This window comes from Paramisgurnus dabryanus, chromosome 21 (assembly GCF_030506205.2).
Source record: "Paramisgurnus dabryanus chromosome 21, PD_genome_1.1, whole genome shotgun sequence".
Classification (NCBI taxonomy): Eukaryota; Metazoa; Chordata; class Actinopteri; order Cypriniformes; family Cobitidae; genus Paramisgurnus; species Paramisgurnus dabryanus.
The window spans coordinates 22,753,818-22,772,490 of NC_133357.1; the positions used below are offsets into that span (position 1 = coordinate 22,753,818).

Sequence of the window (18,673 nt, forward strand, 5' to 3'; positions counted from 1 at the left end):
GAAGCCTATCTGAGTGCGGCCCTCTATAGAGAAGTGCGCTAGAGTATTAAAACAAACCATTTATATCCCTCAAACAGACCTGGCTGTAATCTAATAGATTCACCCAGTTCCTCTCTTGATAACACAGATAAAGTTTTCAACAGATGACAAGTTGCCCTGGGAAGAGGCACAGCTGTGAAACTATAGGAGGGAGATTTGCATGTTTACTGGTGTGTGTGTGCGTGCTATCACTACAAGCTGATAGAGTGTGATATACATGTGTTCCCCACTCATCCCATGTGAGAATATGTTAGGATGATAGTTTCCATTGCTCTTCAGAAGTGAGCTAGAAATAGATGTATTACTCCCTGTGGGAGTATTTAATACACAGTTTCGAGTGTGATTTCCCGCAATCAAAAACAGAAAAACTGAGTATAAATATACTACAAAATTTTTGAAAAACTTCACTGAAATGTTAACAATGATCTTTAAATGATCTATATTGTTTAATCTAAAGGTGTATAGTTAAATGCTTGAAATTGCAAATATTGCGAAAATATACCTGTGCGGAACAGATAATTTATATATTGTATTTTATTTAAAAAATATATATTTTTAAAATAGATAACTTAGATTGAATATTGAAAGTAAATCAGCCAATAAGAGCTCAGAGAACCATACTTGTGCCATTTATCAAGAAGCTTCTTGAAGTTTCACCTTAGGATGAATTTCAAAGAATATTTTAAAAGTCCACATTTAATCTGTGCTCTTATTGGCTGATTTTCCTTCAATATTCAGTCTAAGTCATCTATTTAAAAAAAATAAAAATATTTTGGCACAGGTATTTTTTGTCTATAAAAGTAATTTTAAACATTTAACCATACATCTTTAGATTACATGATTTAAAATCATTTTTAACATTTTAGTCAAGTGTTTAAAACTGTAGTGTATATATATTTTTCGGAAATCTGGATTAACGGTACATTCACACGTGGTGAAAGCATTAACGCTTGACGGGAGGATATCACAGTGGCCGCAACACATGCTCCGGTCTTGCATAAACGTAATTGGCTGGTTCTGCACTAGGTTATTTGCATAAGGCGATCAGTTCGGCAACGCATGACATCACCTATTAAAATTAAATGAAAAGCGCTAACGCTTACGCCCCGTGTGAATGTACTGTAATCCTTTCTACTATATGTTACTCCATTAAAGGAATAGTTCAACCAAATATGAAATTTTCTCATAATTTACTAATCCTCATGCCATCCCATATTGTACATGAATTTAATTGTAGATATGGTAAATCTGTGCATCAATACAACGGAGCTGTACACAACACACACGCTCAGGGTCATTTATGGTGCTGATCTTTCGCCGTTATATTTAATACTTTAATACTTTTATATTTCACCAAACACCAAAGCATGCGCTGCTTCTCTCAACAACAGACGTGTGTAGCAAATGCTTATTTTAATGAATTGATCAAATTACTTTTTAACCAATAGTATTAATCGATCAAAATTCTTATTAATGGTTAAATAGTTAATTATGTTCATCCCTAAAAGGAAGTCATATACATCTCAGATAACATGGGGGGGTTGGGTAATAATTAGGGCTGCACGATGTGAGGAAAAGTTGCGATGTGCGATGACATTGTTTAATGTTGCGATGACGATGTGAGTTGCGATAAATATTTTATATTTTTTCATGTTTTAGGGGCCATTCACATGTCGCGCCTAAAAATGCGTGGAAAACGCTAGACACGTAGGTTATTGTCAAATGATCTGCACGCTGCGCTTGTGTCATTCTGAAAAGTAAAATGTTTTTGAAATACCTGGAAATAACGAGCACTGCGTGCGAGTCGCGACTACGGCGCTTCCAGAGCGAACATACATTTGAAATAATGAACTTGAGCGCGCAATAGACGCAATATGTGAATCACCGCTTCCACAGTACCTGTGTTTGCGCCGTCATCTCTCCTAAATCCAAAATAATTCCATGATATAGCTGAAGTGCTGTTCCTTTTCACCACAAGGTCTTCGTCTGACAACACATTTTCCTCACTCTTCTCTCCTTCCTCGCCATCATTTTTGCTAACAGGCACAGCGTCGCAACTGACACATCACAAATCAATCTGAGCGTAGCTGACTTGGGGGTTCCCCTGAACGCGCAAACCATCCGTGCGTCCCAAACTGCCTACTTCCATACTATATAGTATGCAAAGAGTACGAGAAGTAGTGCTTTTTGCCTACTATATAGTATGGAAGAATGCGGTTTGGGACGCAGGGCATGTCTTCAGGACTAAACCTGACGGGTCAAACGTTCATTACATGCGCTTACCGTTTTCCCTTCATTCATCGCGTCAAGGCTGTCTGTTGCGATGTGTTCATCGCGTGAGTTCATATCGCGATGACGATGAAAATTCGATGTATCGTTCAGCCCTAGTAATAATGCATTTTTTTTTTTTTTTTTTAGGGGAAATATTCCTTAAACTTAAACTCCTTATGCTTTAAACAACAAAAAAGTTTTAAAGTAACTAGGGATGCTAAACAGAATAAAAGTTTTTGTTTACATCACATATGTGTGTAAACTGTGTACATTAAATATGTATATATATAAATATGAACACATGCATGTATAATTTTAAGGAAAAAAAATGTATATATTAAGTATTTATATTTATATATAATATAAATTATATATAAATATACAAATGTATATACACATGTAAACATTTCTAAAACATATACATGCATGTGTGTACATTTATTTATACAAAGTTATTATACACAGTTATGATGTAAACAAAAACTTTTATTCTGCTAACGATTAATCGCGATTAATTGTTTAGCATCCCTAAAAGTAACACTTCTTCACACATATTCTTGCTCCAAAACAGCCCAGAACAGTAATACAGAAAAAGATATTGAATTTTTCTCATGGTGTACGCAGTCACTAACAAATTTTCATGTACCAATAGCTTATGTTGCCAGACTGTCTGCATGTCCAAACTTGTCAGAAAACAGATCACATACTGTACTGTATGACCACTAAATCTACACAAACACGCATTAACAGTAACTACAGTACAAAATCCATTTTTTAAGCTGTTTTGAGAGAAAAAACAAGCATACTTTTCCTCTGAAGCACACAATGCTACATTTGAAAGTTTTTATTGGGCATTTGTCTCAGCGTAAGCTAAATAACATCTTTTATCTTGTCAGTGTGTGCCCGTCTGTTTCTCAAACAATACGACACTGTTTTCATTATGTTAGCTGTAAGTGTTCAGTAAATCCCCTCAATCAAAGTGACAATGTGTTGTGTAGATGAGTTTACTTGTAAACATGGTGGTGAACTACTGGTTCTTCCAGACTTGCCCATTCTGCATTAAAAGAATCCCAACTATGTACAATCAATGCCCAATTTTAGCCTACACATTTATTTTGGTGGCCCATACAAACAGCAGATCTTGCTTATAAAGCAGTGGTTCTCAAACTTTTTCAGCGTGCGGCCCCCCTTGTGTACGGAGCATTTCTTTGCGGCCCACCCAAAGAAAATTTATGGCAAAACTGTTCTAAAACTCAACTTTTAATTAAAAAAACATATTGAATGATACAAAGTAGTGCTGCTGTTGGTGAGTAGCCTTATATTTTTTTTAGGTTTAATTCCACAGAATTCATGATAAATTAATTAATTTTGAGAACAGTTTGAGAACCACTGTTATAAAGGATGCTAAAGAGATTTCAGTAGTTATTATGATGAATGATGGGGTAACATCTGGTGAAAGCAAACCTCATTTGATTGTCGTCATGCATTATCATCAACACTGTCAATACGGGGTTTTGTCCGGCATCGTGCTGTGACCCACCCTGCTGTGTGTGTGCATGTGTGATCAGGCAATAACATGATACTCTGTCGTTCTGTACACTGTTCTGGGAACAGCTCCAGTATTGCACATTATATCATTATGGATATTTTGATAATTTGATTATCTGAATAAGCAAAGTAAGAAAATATAAAAGTCACTTCAATGTGAACTTTTGGGGCATCCAAAATGATCTTAGATGGTTGCGGACATACTTATGTACACATGACACATGCAGAGTTAGTTGGGTATATAATTGCAAAAAATATAATTAATAGAAAACATGTTTATATAGGAGTTATTTTTGTAATTTTAATACAATAGTCCCCTTGGTAACTTTCAATAGCTGGGAACTATTTTCGGCACTTTGTAATATCATTGCGCCTGCTGCAGCCATGTTACGGCAGCAAAGTCCTTGATTTTTACGCCAGAATGAGAGTTCCTAGCCATATCTGCCTAGAAAATCACAACTTTAATTTAAATTGTCGGTCTTCGTACACAATGTAACTACAGTAGAGTCAAGTGTTAAAACAGAAAAAAATATTGAAATTCTTTGGTTATTTTTAAGTGCAATGCTAATGGTCTAATCAGATTCAATGGATTATGCTAAGCTATGCTAAAAGTGATACCGCCAGACCCGGAGATCACTGAATGGATTCCAAAACCGTAAAAATTAAATATTTAACTCTAGGGAAACTAGAAAATGTGCTTATTTTCAAAACAGTGGAGTGTCCCTTTAATTAATGGAGGTCCATGGATAGTGTGATGCAAAAGTAAACAAACCAGGATTCTTTCGCACTGCATGCTTTGGGGTAGTTGGGAATTGTGCTTAGTGCACATCATAAAAGAGGCTGAACATGTGAAAATTAAATGAAAATGTATTTACATATGCTTTTTCTCTACACATTAGATAAGTAAGAGTTCGTAAGTGAAATGTTCTCCTAGCCATGTCGAATTCGGGAAGTCCTACGGTATCACCACAACTTCTGTCATCTCACTGTTTCTCTCTCCCTGCCCTTTGTATCTTATCATTTCTCACAGACTTCTCTTTTCTCCTGACACGTGCCCTTTTGCACAAAAGGCTTTCTATTTTCGTCCTCTAGTCATGTGAGTGTAGGGCTCAAGGGTGTGTGGTCAGGTTTAGAGGGCCAGTATGAGCTCACTGCTGTCCCCCATACACAGCAGATGGCCCTCGGTCTGCATGCTGGGTTAGGGTAGGGCCCACTAGCTGTCCTGGAAAGACCCTCACATATAATCTTCTCATCTCCACCTTCTTGAGTCATAAGAGGAAGCTGTCTATGATTTACACATGGTGATACTTACTGTCTGTGTGAATTTGGATCCAGAATATTAACGTCATGACTTCAGTACAAGGTAAATTGTAAAGACTGATCGTTGGTATGTTTGGTGTGTGGTGTGGAGGAGTTTAGGTTATGGCTTGCTCATATGGATTTAATATTGATGTTTAATCTAGAACAGCATGTTGCATTTTATGAGTTGTTGTACATGGAACAATAAATGTAAAGCTATATAAAATTTTATTGCCAGGTAAATAAAACCTTGTGCTTCATAATGGTTTTATTGATGCCAGTTGTTGGGTGCTGTATTTGAATGGATTGTTGTTTAGAGTTAAACAGGTTGTAGTACTGATTTCTATAATGCATCAGGGTTTAGACACACGACTGTGTCAGTGATGACATCATATTTAAATAAAAAGAATAGGGAACCTAAAAGTCGGAAAGTTTTAAAAGACCGAAACAGGTGCCCAGTTAATGCATTGCAGGTTTTCCCTTTTGGTAAGAACTAAACAGGTGTTTTGTCAGTTTTGTAGATGGTTCTCTGAGGGTCCATTTACGTGACAATGTTTTCGACTAAAAAAGTCGTTATGGTTTTAGCATTTTAGCAGTTAGTTTACACAAAAACTGGGGTTTTGGGTCCCGAAATAAAGTGCAGAAGAGTATTTTTAATAAAGTGCAAGTTATTGAACACAGCGTCTTTATCCTTTTCATGTAAACAGCAAAAACGCAAATCTGTGAAAGCGATAACATCAAGCGCATGCGTGTTTCCCATTTGTTTTTGTATTTTAGTCGTTTAATGTAAACGCGGATCGTTTTGACGAACAGTGTCGTGTACACTTGAAATTTTTCACAAAGGCAAAGAAAAACTTTTACGTTTTTAGCACAGGCATTGTTGTGTAAACCTAGCCTGACTCCTGAAACTGTTTATTTTATTTTTTATGAAATAATAAACTAAAAGGGGTGAAAATCGGACAGTTTATTGGGACACGATACAGTATCGGTTATTTCCGCCAATGATGCGATGTTTGACGATACATCAAGCATTTCTTCGGTGCAATTACAAGTCGATATGATTAATTCATCGATACTGGGTGATTTTCGTGAAATTAGACTTATGAGATGTCATGAAACATTTTGATAAAAGAAGTAAATACAAAGTAAGAGTATCAAAATAAGAAGCATACAGTTACAAACATCTCTTCATGTACTATTTTGCACATGATTTCAAATGACATCATACAAACCAATTTTTTTCCACATTAAAGGGAAACGTTTCATAACCGCAATGTGTCCATGACTGGATTTGGGTTCTTTGACATGGAAATATTTATAATTAAAAAAATCTAAAAAATAAAAAGCTTCAGTGCATGTTATACTATAAACATTTACAGTAAAGAAACATGTTGTATTTGGTGATCATTGGTAAATGTAGAGACAATAATAAGGAATATAAATGTGTCCAAGAAAAAAATTCTCATCCTCCGTAACAATTTTCAATCATTGTTTAAGCCCTCAAGGAACTAATATTTTCAAAAAAAAAAAAAATTATTGGAAGGGACATAATTGACTGTGACACTCAAGATGGCTACCAAGTAAGCAGTTCTTATTTTTTCTTTCCAGATAAAAGTTTAAATTTTGTTTGTCATAGTACCTAGACAACGTTTTAGTTCTCATTACCGAAACATGAGTTTGTAAATGCATATATTTAATGTAATATCATGTTGTGGTAATGATCATTTTTGATAATGCTAATCTAAAAATTTTTAATAATTACATAGGAAATATTTTTTAAATCCTCTAAAAATAATGGTTATAGTAAGCAGAGGCGTCATGCCCATTGAAACTGAGGGGGCACGTGCCCCCTCGGATTTTTGAGCCAAATGGATTTTGCAAGCAACCTCAAAAATAAAAAAAAGCATCCATTAATCTTTTAATCTGTTTAAAATGCCCAAATTATCAATTTTCTGCTGCATCCGTGTCACTTTTCAGACTTTTGATAGTGTTTTGATCGTGTACATTACTTTATTCTGGCGGCAGTCGGCGCAGCCGCAAACGTCAGCGTCTGAGCGCGCTCACGAGCTTAGCTGTTGCTGCTCGACCTTATTAGCAGGGGCGGCGTTTGCGTATGGCAGTTGCCATACCCTAGCATTCAGACAAAACACCAGAAATCAACAGGCTATAATGATGCTCATTAAAGATAATTTAAAATATTTTCAGTAGAACATATCTAAACATTGGTACATCACTAATAAGTATCATTTACACGTGTGTTCGACTTCATGCTATGACACTGGAACCAACAAGCGGATGACATCAACGTGCCGCGACAGCGGTTTGAAATCAAACTCTTCCGATGATTCCTCGAGTCACCCTCGCGGTACTTTGACGTCATCAGCCTGTCGTTCTTACAGCGCAGCTTGAAGTCGAACACAATCTATAGTGGGGTGCGCGCTGCAGGAGGTCTCATGATGACCGCTGCTTTTATAATCTTTATTTTCGCAAGTAAAATCCTTTTTGTTTTAACATTTAAACAGACTCCTGGTTCTCCCCCACACTCGCGCTTTGCATATTGCATACATTATTCCAGAAGTAAAATGATTTGCTCTGTGGATAAATAAATATGTTCTCCTCCACTGGGGATTGTAACGCAGCCGAAGTGAATTGTATTATTTTTTTGCGCGCATTTTTGAATATGGCCACTTGTGGAATAAAAACTGCACGACGACAAAAGGTAAGACTTGTTTTTGCATTTAGCTCTGTTTTACTAAGAATTTTATTTAGTGTTGGATAACTATGTGTGCTCTATCACATCATTTAAAAGTCTTTATTGTGTGTTTATAAGTGGTTTTGGCGGTTGTCGTGACAAGATTTGTGAAGGGATGTCACAGTATGTTTTGATATTATCTTGTTTTAGTTTATCTGTTGCTGGAGTTGTGCTTAGTTAAGAATTATTTGAAAAGCATTTTAAATAATCATGATTTCTATTGTTCTATTGTTGTTGTTTCATTTGTATTGCTTCCGTATTGTTGTCAGTAGTGTACATCCGTGCAGTCGTAGGATGCTTTTGTACAGGTTGGTGGAATATGTACACATATGTGGTTTTATAGATTCTTGTACGAAGAATTTTTGCCATACCATAGCCTAGGTTTTCGTGAAACGCCGCCACTGATTAGTAGAGATTTCTAGATTCATCTTCTTGGCACAACGCCAAAGTTCGCCAGAGTTCACGGGGGCGCGGAATCACACATGTTCACATATAAGGTAAAATTTAATGCAAAAATCCTTTCCTCTAATAATTGTATCCAAACATTTTTTTTTTAAATCATTATTGAACATTAAAATCAATCACGTGGCTATAGCTTATGGCATTTTCGTTGTTTATATACTTTATGGATGTAAATTACATTAATTTCATAGGATAATGCAGTTGTTGTGCAAAATGCATTAATGACAGAATTAAACAAGTCGTTAAACAAAACGTAAATAGAACACATGCCGTTTCAGATGTAAATATGATGCCAATATGTCATTAATCCGATTGAATAGTATTTGAAATAAAAGTTAGTCAACACTTTTATTTTGGAGGTTTTTGCACTATGGCAGGGGCGTTTAGAATGTTAGAAATGTAAGTGCCATGGAAAAGACTGAAAGCTCTATAATATTTCGTTTGATGTATGTGTTTGCGCAAATTTCTGTGAGCTTTGCACACTGTGCCCCCTTAAAAAAAATTGGTGCATGACGCCCCTGATAGTAAGTGCAGACCTTAATCTTATATGTGCAAAAAAAATTAGCTTCAAGGGCTGTTTAAAAAAAAATCGAATGCTGGACACCTTCTTAATCTGGATTTCGTGAGAATCCTTCGCCTAGTTAAGCAGTTACATTTTTAGTAACTCATGAATGCAACCAAAATATATAACATGAACGTTTAATTAAACTCTTAAAAAATGGCACATTTACAACAACAAACTAAGAAAAAAAATTTAAATAAAGAAAAATAAATAATAAAGGGGAAAAATGTCACATAATATCAAGCTTATGATGGCAACAGTCAAAGTCTTTATCGTTTCAGCTGGTGCTGGCAAAGGTTTTCTGCCAATCTGTTTGTCCAATACATTTTCCAAATACCAAAATATTTCCAAACCCACGATTTGCGTCCGATAGCAATCACAATGTCTTCTGCCTCTTTTGCTGTGTTTTTGCTGCTGCAACCACTTTGTTGCTGCATTGCATTCACGAAAATAAATGAACGGAAATGTTATTTCAAGGAATAAGGATGCAAAGAGTGTCCAAATAAAGCTATCTCATATAGTTATTTTACATGTGGCAACGATGCATTGTATCATTAGAAAAAAATCGATGCATCAGTCCACATTGATGTATTGTTACACCCCTATAAACTAATAGTGTTAGTTCACTCAACATTGACGGTTCTGTCATTATACATATAGGCAAACTATGTTTCCTTTGCATTCTGCATGCTGTTGCCCATCAATAGCAGAGCAATGATAGGCCACTTAATCTCAATCTTCATGTCCTTTGATATAACCCTTGGTAAGAAGATTAGTTCAGTGCAGGTCAGGCAACAGTCCAGTTTTCCTTTCCACAATTCCAAGCTCTCATCCATGGGCCTCGTGCCGAGCCTTCCCTAATTGACAGTTTTGGCTCTGAGTGTTCTCCTGACCTCATATTCAGCGGTTTTGCTACACCTTTCAAAACAGTTTGTGGAAATACCTGACGGATGTTCAGACAAACGATACCCACTGACAAATCCCATAAGATAAGTGATTGATGACACAGTTTAATTAAATCCATGAGTGTCTGTGTGTTCGTTCTGTCTCCCAAGTTGAAGGATTTTTGCAGTAGCAGTTTTAACATAAAGTGGCATGGCATCTTACGCACAGAAGCCACTGGCACGTGCCACTATGTTTAGTGGCACTTCCGGGTTCCATTGGCTCGTACCAGTGGCTCGTCGAGTGGCACTTCCGGTGTCCAGTGGCTCATGCCACTTTTTAGTGGCTCGTCGAGTGGCACTTCCGATGTCCAGTGGCTCATACCACTCCGTTTGGTTGCTCGTACACTGACACATTTCAGTAAAACTTAGGTCTGTTTGATTGAGGCATGTGGCACTGATAGTCACTGATCGATCATTACAGATTCGAGCGTAACTTACGCGTGCTGCTGCTATGTTCATTTAATTGTGACACAATGATTTTGTGTGTCCTTTTAGACTCTGATGTTTCAGGTAACCGAATGCGTAAATTGAGTCGAGAGCTATCATCTTGACGCTCGTTCATAAAGGAATTGTATGATCACAATATTTAAAATGGAAATGCATAATATTATGAGTGTTTTCATTTAATAAAGCACAGTATTTGTCTGAGCCATGGTCGTGTGAACATTGTGCCTTTTCTTAATATTTATTCAGTTTTTGTAAATCTTTTTTTTTTTTTTTTGCCTAATTTAGGTGAGTCTACTACCCTTTAAATGAAAGACGAGATCGAAGAAAAAAAACTGACCCCTTCTTAAAGCATACTGTAGGCAACATTTAGATCCATTGAAATGCATAAAATAAAGGAAAAACTGTGTTTGATTTAATCATTTGTAAAGTGTTTTGCTAAGTGTTTTGTAAATCTGTTTTGTTTTGAAATAATCCAACAATTTATTTAAAATAATTACTCTCTCATAAATGTTGTGAAATAATAATTTGTTCAAACCCTTATTTCTTATAGACAACAATCTATATAGACTATATAAAATTTAATTTTGAAGGGCACGTGACGTATCTGCACTGTCAACACCGTGTAAATATCAAGTTGTAAAAAAATAAAATAAATATCAAGTTGTAAAATATGTAATAGGACATTGTTTTTTTAAACATAAACATGGTTAGACTGACACCTACTGTTTTGGCGTGCATGTGTGTAAATGCGGTACTTGCAGAAAAAAATATTATAATATCCTGCGAGATTCTTATAAATGACACTTTTTATTAAATACAACACATTGGCACTGGTTACAAATAAAAACATGCCACTCACAGACTACATTTTCACAAATAATGCAATTAGAAAATTTATATTAAAAACTAACAGTATTATGAAATATAGCTCAGGCATGTTGTGCTTTATTAAATATATAAAATATTTGCCTTCCCATTTTAAATATTTACATTTTTAATACTTAAATTGTGAATTATGATCATTATGAATATCGATGCATTTCACGCATTCGGTTACCTGAAACACCAGACAGTCAAAAAGGACACACAAAATCATTGTGTCACAATTAAATGAACATAGCAGCAGCACGCGTAAGTTACTCTCGGATCTGTAATGATCGATCGGTGAATATCAGTGCCACATGCCTCAATCCAACAGACCTAAGTTTTACTGACATGTGTCAGTAGACAACCCACAAACGGAATGGTATGAGCCACTGGACATCGGAAGTGCCACTCGACGAGCCACCACTAAACAGTGACATGAGCCACTGGACACCGGAAGTGCCACTCGACGAGCCACTAAACGGAGTGGCATGAGCCACTGGACACCGGAAGTGCCACTCGACGAGCCACTGGTACGAGCCAATTGAAACCGGAAGTGCCACAAAACACAGTGGCATGTGCCACTGGCTTCTGTGCGTAAGATGCCATGCCACTTAATGTTAAAACCCCTTCTCGATTTTTGGCTCACACCTGTACACACCTGTTCTTCAGTAAAAGACTGAGGTATGCAGGCCAGCTGGGGCTTTCTTCTCAGCTGTTGACTGAATGATAATCAAGTTGTGTATTCATTTGTGTTGTCTGGCAATGTTCCCTCTAAGCTGCGCGCGTGCGCGGCCGCGCAGGCCAGCCAAAGTGGCCGCGCAATAGATTTGTCAGACCGCGCACATTTTTCAGACCGCACATAAACATTGATGCATTTGCTGTTGTAAAAGAATTAAGAGAGAGAGAAGGCGAGTGTTCTAGAAGGAGAAGAAACTTTCAACCAATCGCTGATCTTGCTACGGTGACAGACACTTTTATGAGCCAATGGTAGCAGCGCATTCAGTTCACACAGTGACGCTGCCAGCACGCACGAGCACAGAGTGAGAGCGAGCCAGATGAGCAGCTGCACGGGTCGATCTCAAGAAACTAAAATATTTATTAAGAGGAAAAAGTTCAGATTCAAAACAGTGATTTAAAACAAATTATTGGATTCCTGAAGTGATGCGATAACTTGGAAAAGCTGTCGCTAGAGTGAGGAGAGAGCAAAATAGAGAATTAGAACGGAGGCAGATGCAGAATCACACAGCATCAAAACACTGCGAATGAACTTCTTCTTTTAAATAAGAAGTTAAAATGTATGCTTTGGTGAGTTATATTCTAAATATTAACTTGACATTGTGGCATAAGTGTTGCAAATTTGGCAGCAAACTATGAGTTTTATTAGTTTGTTTACATTGGCCGTTGGTATATAACGAACGAGCTGAAGCTATTTACATTTGAAAGTTAACAGTCAAGTAACGTAAATGTGATTAAAAAATAAAAATTTAAGTGTCAATATGTTCAATAAGTGTTGAAACCCTGAGTTAGGTTGTTATTTGAAATGTTTACATGATGCTTATTGATAAATCTGTTGAACTGAAGATTAATTACTGTTCTGCCTTGTGTTTTTACAAGGCTGGGTTTTTTTGTGAGAATTTCGAACATCTGTAAAGTTCTCCTGCTCCATCTTGGACACGCGAGACAATTAAGTGAAGGTGTATACAAAAAGGCGAGCCAACCAGAGCTATGCTTTGAATTCATCAGAACTGGTAGGAGGATATTTTTCCTTTTTGTTTCGGACAACTACTAGGACGTGAATTCGCTGAAACTTCATTTTCCGTATTTTCTTGGATTTTCTTTAAAGGACACTGACTTTGAACTGAACTATTTGAACTATATAAAGGAACAAACGGTCCTTTGAACCGAATCAATTGATTCATGAATTCAACCCAACAGAGTCATTTAAGTAAATCATGAATTTGGATTACAAACAAAATGAAACAGTGTTACACTTTTACAAGTATTTTATTTATTTATTTATTTGCACTGTAGTATATGAGAACTGATTTTCAGCTTGAGGTGAACGGTTTAATCTGCTAAACCCAGGTACCTGGTAAATTCAAAGAGAGTGTTAATTACATGTATTGGGATTTATACACAGGCCCACATTGAACATTATACGTGTGTATACACTAAACCCCGTTACACGCTACACTGTCATCTCTTTGAATCTCCTATGGTTAACGCAGGCTCGTGTTCATTTTCGGCAGGTCGTGTGGTTGCGAATTCCTCACAGTACTGAAATGTGTGCTCAGAAAAAAAATTATTTGCTCAGTGCTGAAAAAAATTAGAGGGAACATTGTTGTCTGGTCGGTAGGCTAACTAGAACAGCCAGATACTTAAAGGGAAAGTACACCTAAAAAGACAAATTCTGTAATCATCATCTACTCATCTAATTTACACAACGGATCCGGTTCGAAAGTTTACATATGTATGATTTTTAATACTGTATTAAAATTGTATACTTTTATAATATTGTGTGCATGTGATTTGTAAAAGGATGCATGCATCTCACTATCTCACCGAGAAACTAAATTGACTTTTTCGCTGACCTGAATCGAAATTATTAAAATGCTGTTTGCTTTACAAGCTTCACTGGTCGTTTTTATTACACTGTCAAACTACATTACCTACCGTATGTCTTTTTTTCTCCAGATCCGACTGGGTGGAGATCGTGGAGCCCCGCTCGAGGGAGCGCATGTACGTCAACCTGTTGACTGGCGAGTGTGGGTGGGAGCTGCCGCTCGGCGTCCCTGTCCGACAGTCGGACGGCAACCAGTGGTGGGAGCTTTTCGATAGCAATAACAATCGCTTCTACTATTACAACAGTACAAGCCAGCAAACCGTCTGGCACAGACCTCAGAGCTGTGACGTAGTGCCTTTAGCCCAACTCCAAGCCATGAAGAGAAGCTCTGAGGTGGAGATGACGGGTCAAGGGAGGATCCAGAGGGGTCCACAAGCAGATGGCAAGCGGACCCCCGTGCCTGGAATGGTTTCACCCAAGCTGCCCTCCTCTCAAGAGCTGGAGAACGGAAGGGAGACACCAACGTCTACAGGGAAAGGGGACAGCTTAGAGAGGAGCATCCTGGGAAATAGGTGAGGTGTTTTAGAAAGAGAAACTATTAACTAGAACTTAGTTTTAGTCAAACTGTAAAACTTCACATGAAGGCAGTAGCCTGCAGACATCGAAGCCTTGAGCTCTGCTTATGGAATCAATACATGACACTTGAATGAAAATGTTTATTGAGATATTTGACTGTTTTAAAACAGTCTTAGCCTTAAGGGGGTCGCACACCGGACGAGAAGAGCAGCACCGCGCCATCAATCTAAAAACAGAATACATTATTTTCTATAAATGTATGCACACCGGCGGCGACTGTCGGCAGCTGTCCGCTGTGACTCAGAACGCTGCTCAAATCCCTGTCGCGCCACAGAGCGCCACTCGCATAGTTTAACATCAAATAACATCATATTTGTCCCAAATCGTTAGCGATTAACATTGGCTACTAACGTAAATTTGCATTTTGAAGTAGACGCTATCTGACTAAGCTTGCGCTATTTTTCTAGATGCGACACGGTGCTTCTTGTCCGGTGTGCGACCCCTTTTAGGGGCGGGTCATTTACACGATAACAAAGTTTAAAGGGCCTGTAAACACGAACATTTAAAATATGTGTAAGATATAAAAAGGCGAATTTGTGAAAATGTGATGCACATTTAAGTATGCGTTCAAACATTGTGTGACTTCACTACCTAAACTTGTCATTTTTGTTGATGTGTGTACAGAGATTATTCGTCTGTACGTGAAAAAACATCTTTAATACATTGTTGTCTTGTAAATGTACTCTTAGGTTATCCTCTCAGTAGGGTAGCTATTTTAGCATCATAGATTTTTCAGTACTTAAGTGTCGCACCTGAATCCAACAAAAAATTGGAGTTTGGGGTGCTTGTCACTGGCAGTCCGTATACCATAAAAGCAATCTGGTTAAAAGTAATGCAAATTGATGCACTAGTCTTCTGAGAGGAGTGTGTGCTCTTTGCAATTTTCCCGTCCGACAACCGTAGCTTCTGAACCGAACATTAACCGTTAACTTATAAGATTTTAATATGAAATTGTCATTGAGTAAAAATACAGTTGATGGTTGTCTGTGAACTAGTAAAAACAAAACATTTAATTTGAACGTGCAAACAGCAGCGACAGATCAACAACAGAACCAGGATTCATACATTATCAGATATTCACGCAACATTACCTTATTAAAGAGCACGCGATCGGTCCAGAGGATTAATATCCAAAAAGGGCAGATTGTCTCTGTTTCATCTACCACAGTGGTCATTTCTTTCTCCGTTTGTGCAAAAAAAGAGATGTTTATGGTCAGGGTCAGAGGCCATCATCGAACGTCTGTCCGGATGTGCGCAAGACGGAGACGGACCGCATCATCTGGCGCGGACACGCGCACGTCTCCGTTCAGCTTCCAGACACGCATACAAATGATTTCCCATAGAAATGATTACTTTATCAGAACGTCAGGCAGCAATAATTTGTGTCATTTACAGGACATTCACAAATTAAAGATAGAAAAGTAGGTAAATGTCTGTCGGCTCATGACGACACGCACCATGCATTAACAAATATTTTTTTCTTTTAACTGATAATGTTAATCGGTCATAAATTCTTACCTTCGGTTAACGGTTAAATGGTCAATGTGAACATCCCTACCTGGGGACCTACTGTGATTTAGAAATTACGCCTCTACATCTGAGTTTCGTATGGCCCATTCGCAGGGGATAATCAAAGCCTGCGATTTTGCCCAAATTTACTGACTCATCTCCTGTATATGATGTTAAAGCTTTGCGTAACACACCGTGTCATATACATGTAACCAGGGACGTGCACAGACATTTTGAGGGGCAGGGGCTCAAGTGAAATAAAGGGCACTTCTCATAATTACATATTTTTTTGTTTTGTTTTTTAAACAAAAAAAGTATATATATTAACGCAACTCTGACTTCCTTTTTAAAAAATTTATTTAAAAACTTAATTCATTTTTTCTTCCTCAAACTCACACAATTGTTTCATTTTCAAAAGATGTCTACAAAATAATCAGTTCACACAGAAACCATGGTCTCCTTAGTCTTCTATGTTTATAGAGCAGCAAAGGAAACCATTACACAATGTGCATGTTTTGAAAACATTTTCTATGCTACTAGTTTCAAGTATTAGAATAACCTAAAAAACTGCATCAAGCAGAGGGGCGTGTTTTAGTAATTATTTGTTTATTTTTGCACAAGGCACTACATCATTTAAATTATTTTGGCGTTATCAGAACACATAACACTTTAAAATCAACACAAAAATTCACTCTAAACTGAAGAGGGCTGTTGCTGCTATTTTGTTAACTTTACTGTCAAAAATCACTGCAAAAATGATTGACAAAATACATCAACTTAATAATAATTTTTAATTTTTAATGTTAACTAATTTCTACTCAGTTACTCAGATTTACTACATTTTTAGAGTGTATCCTCGTATATTATCACAGGACCTTAGTGTTTGGAGAAATGTGGTAGGTCATCTGCAGGGGAATTTTTACTTTACAAATTACAGACATGGCAGATTCGCAAAGGGTTAAGATCACAGATATCCTCCCCAGTTATTACAATGATGATTGGTTCTTTCATGGTTGATTCATCTAAAGTTGTTTTGTATTGTAAATGTTTAATCTTAGTATCAATAAGAAAGTCTTTTTTTCCATAAAAACTCTGTAAGTTTACAGCAAAGAAAGGGATTGTATTTTCTTGAGCATTACTCAGAATGGATGCAAATCTTATGGAGATCTTATGTAGATTAATGTCAGCTACAGCAATGACCTCAGGTTCCTCAGGAGACATTTCTCATTCGCTCTATAATTCTTTTCTCTCTCTCTCTCTCTCTCTTTCTCTGTCCATTTTTCTCTTGTATTTCTCTCTCACTCATTTAACTCATTCCCCGCCAGCCTTTTTTTTTAAGTTGCCCGTCAGCATTTTTTGTGATTTTTTTTATAAAAGTTTCACAAAATGCCTTCCAGGAAAATTTTCTTCTAAAGATATATAAACAGAACAGACCTCTGCTTTCAAACAAACAATAAACAAACAAACAAAATGGAAAAAAAAAACGTTTTATCCTATCTATATTTTTTTCGCTGTTTATAAACTCTTAAATATGGGTTATGTTTCTTTAAAAAAAATATTTTTTTAGCAAAAAGCTGCATTTTTGTGAATAAAATTTTGTTAGAGATCAGATTCAGGATAATCGCGGTATTACAGATTAGCATAAAACCTCATAAGGAACACATTTTTTTATGCAAATGTTTTCTCTTAATTGACAAGATAACTCGTCAATGGCGAGTTAAGTTAAAGAGTTAAAGTAACGACATTTACCATAGTGTTATGGTAAGCACACAGTTGGCGGTACCCATTGACTTCCATAGTATTTGTTTATCCTACTATGGGTACTGTCAGCTGTGTGCTTACCATCATTAATCAAAATATCTTCTTTTGTGTTTAACAGAATAAAGAAAATCATACAGGTGGGTGAGTAAATAATGACAGAATTTTTGGGTAACCTTTTCCTTTACGAGACTCAACACAAACGCTTTAAACAAGAAGGCAACATACTCCATTAGGAATAGTTCACCCGAAAAAGAAATTCTGTCATTATTTTGGTTAATTTGTGGATTCTGTGATCACCTTCAATCCATCCTTGATGTAAAGTATATGACTTCCTTTTATCAGTCGAACACAAACAAAGATGCCATCTTGTGGGCTTATGTCCTTACATGGGACTCGGCATAGCCCTTTTCACACAGACATTATGAAAAATACATCGGGATTGTTTAATTTTTAGGTTCATTCACACTGCCAATGATTTTCCGTAACCACTTATGGCATTGTTTCTGTACTGGGTCCTCTTTACAGGAGCGATCTCAGAAAATTTACAGGTTTGTTTTCACACAGAAATTGGCCTCTCTGCCAAATTTACGGACATTTTCTGGGACCAAAGTGCTGTGTGGATAGGGTTCATTTTGTAAATCCAAAAAGCACATACAACCCTGATTAAAGCCACCCAAATCACTATAGTGCGTTAATAATGTATTTTGAAGTGAAACCATACATTTATAAGAGACAACAATTAATATTTTAAACATATTAATCAAAACTGAAACCAAAGCAAACACATATTAGCGTTTAATTAAAGCAAACCAGTTCATTACCTAGCCAGGTGGATGAACCTTTCAACATGTTGATTGGTGTCAATTACTGTAAGTAATATTGACACGTTTCCCAAAAGACAGAAACGCAAGTAAGGCAAACCAGAATATTTCTATTTATTTAACCGCATTTGTTTCATAGGAAACGTCTCGGTTACGGATGTAACCCTCGTTCCCTGAAGGAGGGAACGGAGA

General features: G+C 36.9%; 1 protein-coding gene and 1 long non-coding RNA gene across 3 annotated transcripts in view; both read left to right on the forward strand.

The window, feature by feature from the left end:
- arhgap46b (Rho GTPase activating protein 46b) overlaps nucleotides 1-18,673 on the forward strand; it is a 119,896-nt gene that overhangs the window by 36,032 nt on the left and 65,191 nt on the right. Inside the window, exons 1-2 of one of the 2 annotated variants that reach the window (XM_065249877.2) lie at nucleotides 4,986-5,221; nucleotides 13,886-14,326. In XM_065249877.2, coding sequence (XP_065105949.2) covers nucleotides 13,929-14,326 — 398 coding nt within the window. In that variant the 5' untranslated portion in view covers nucleotides 4,986-5,221; nucleotides 13,886-13,928. Of the gene's footprint in view, nucleotides 1-4,985; nucleotides 5,222-13,885; nucleotides 14,327-18,673 lie in introns of those variants that run through there. The other variant, XM_065249876.2, reaches the window with a different exon arrangement.
- Nucleotides 12,439-12,900, forward strand: LOC135776098 (uncharacterized). Its single transcript, XR_010544039.2, has 2 exons — nucleotides 12,439-12,496; nucleotides 12,806-12,900. It is a non-coding gene; the product is annotated as an uncharacterized lncRNA (long non-coding RNA).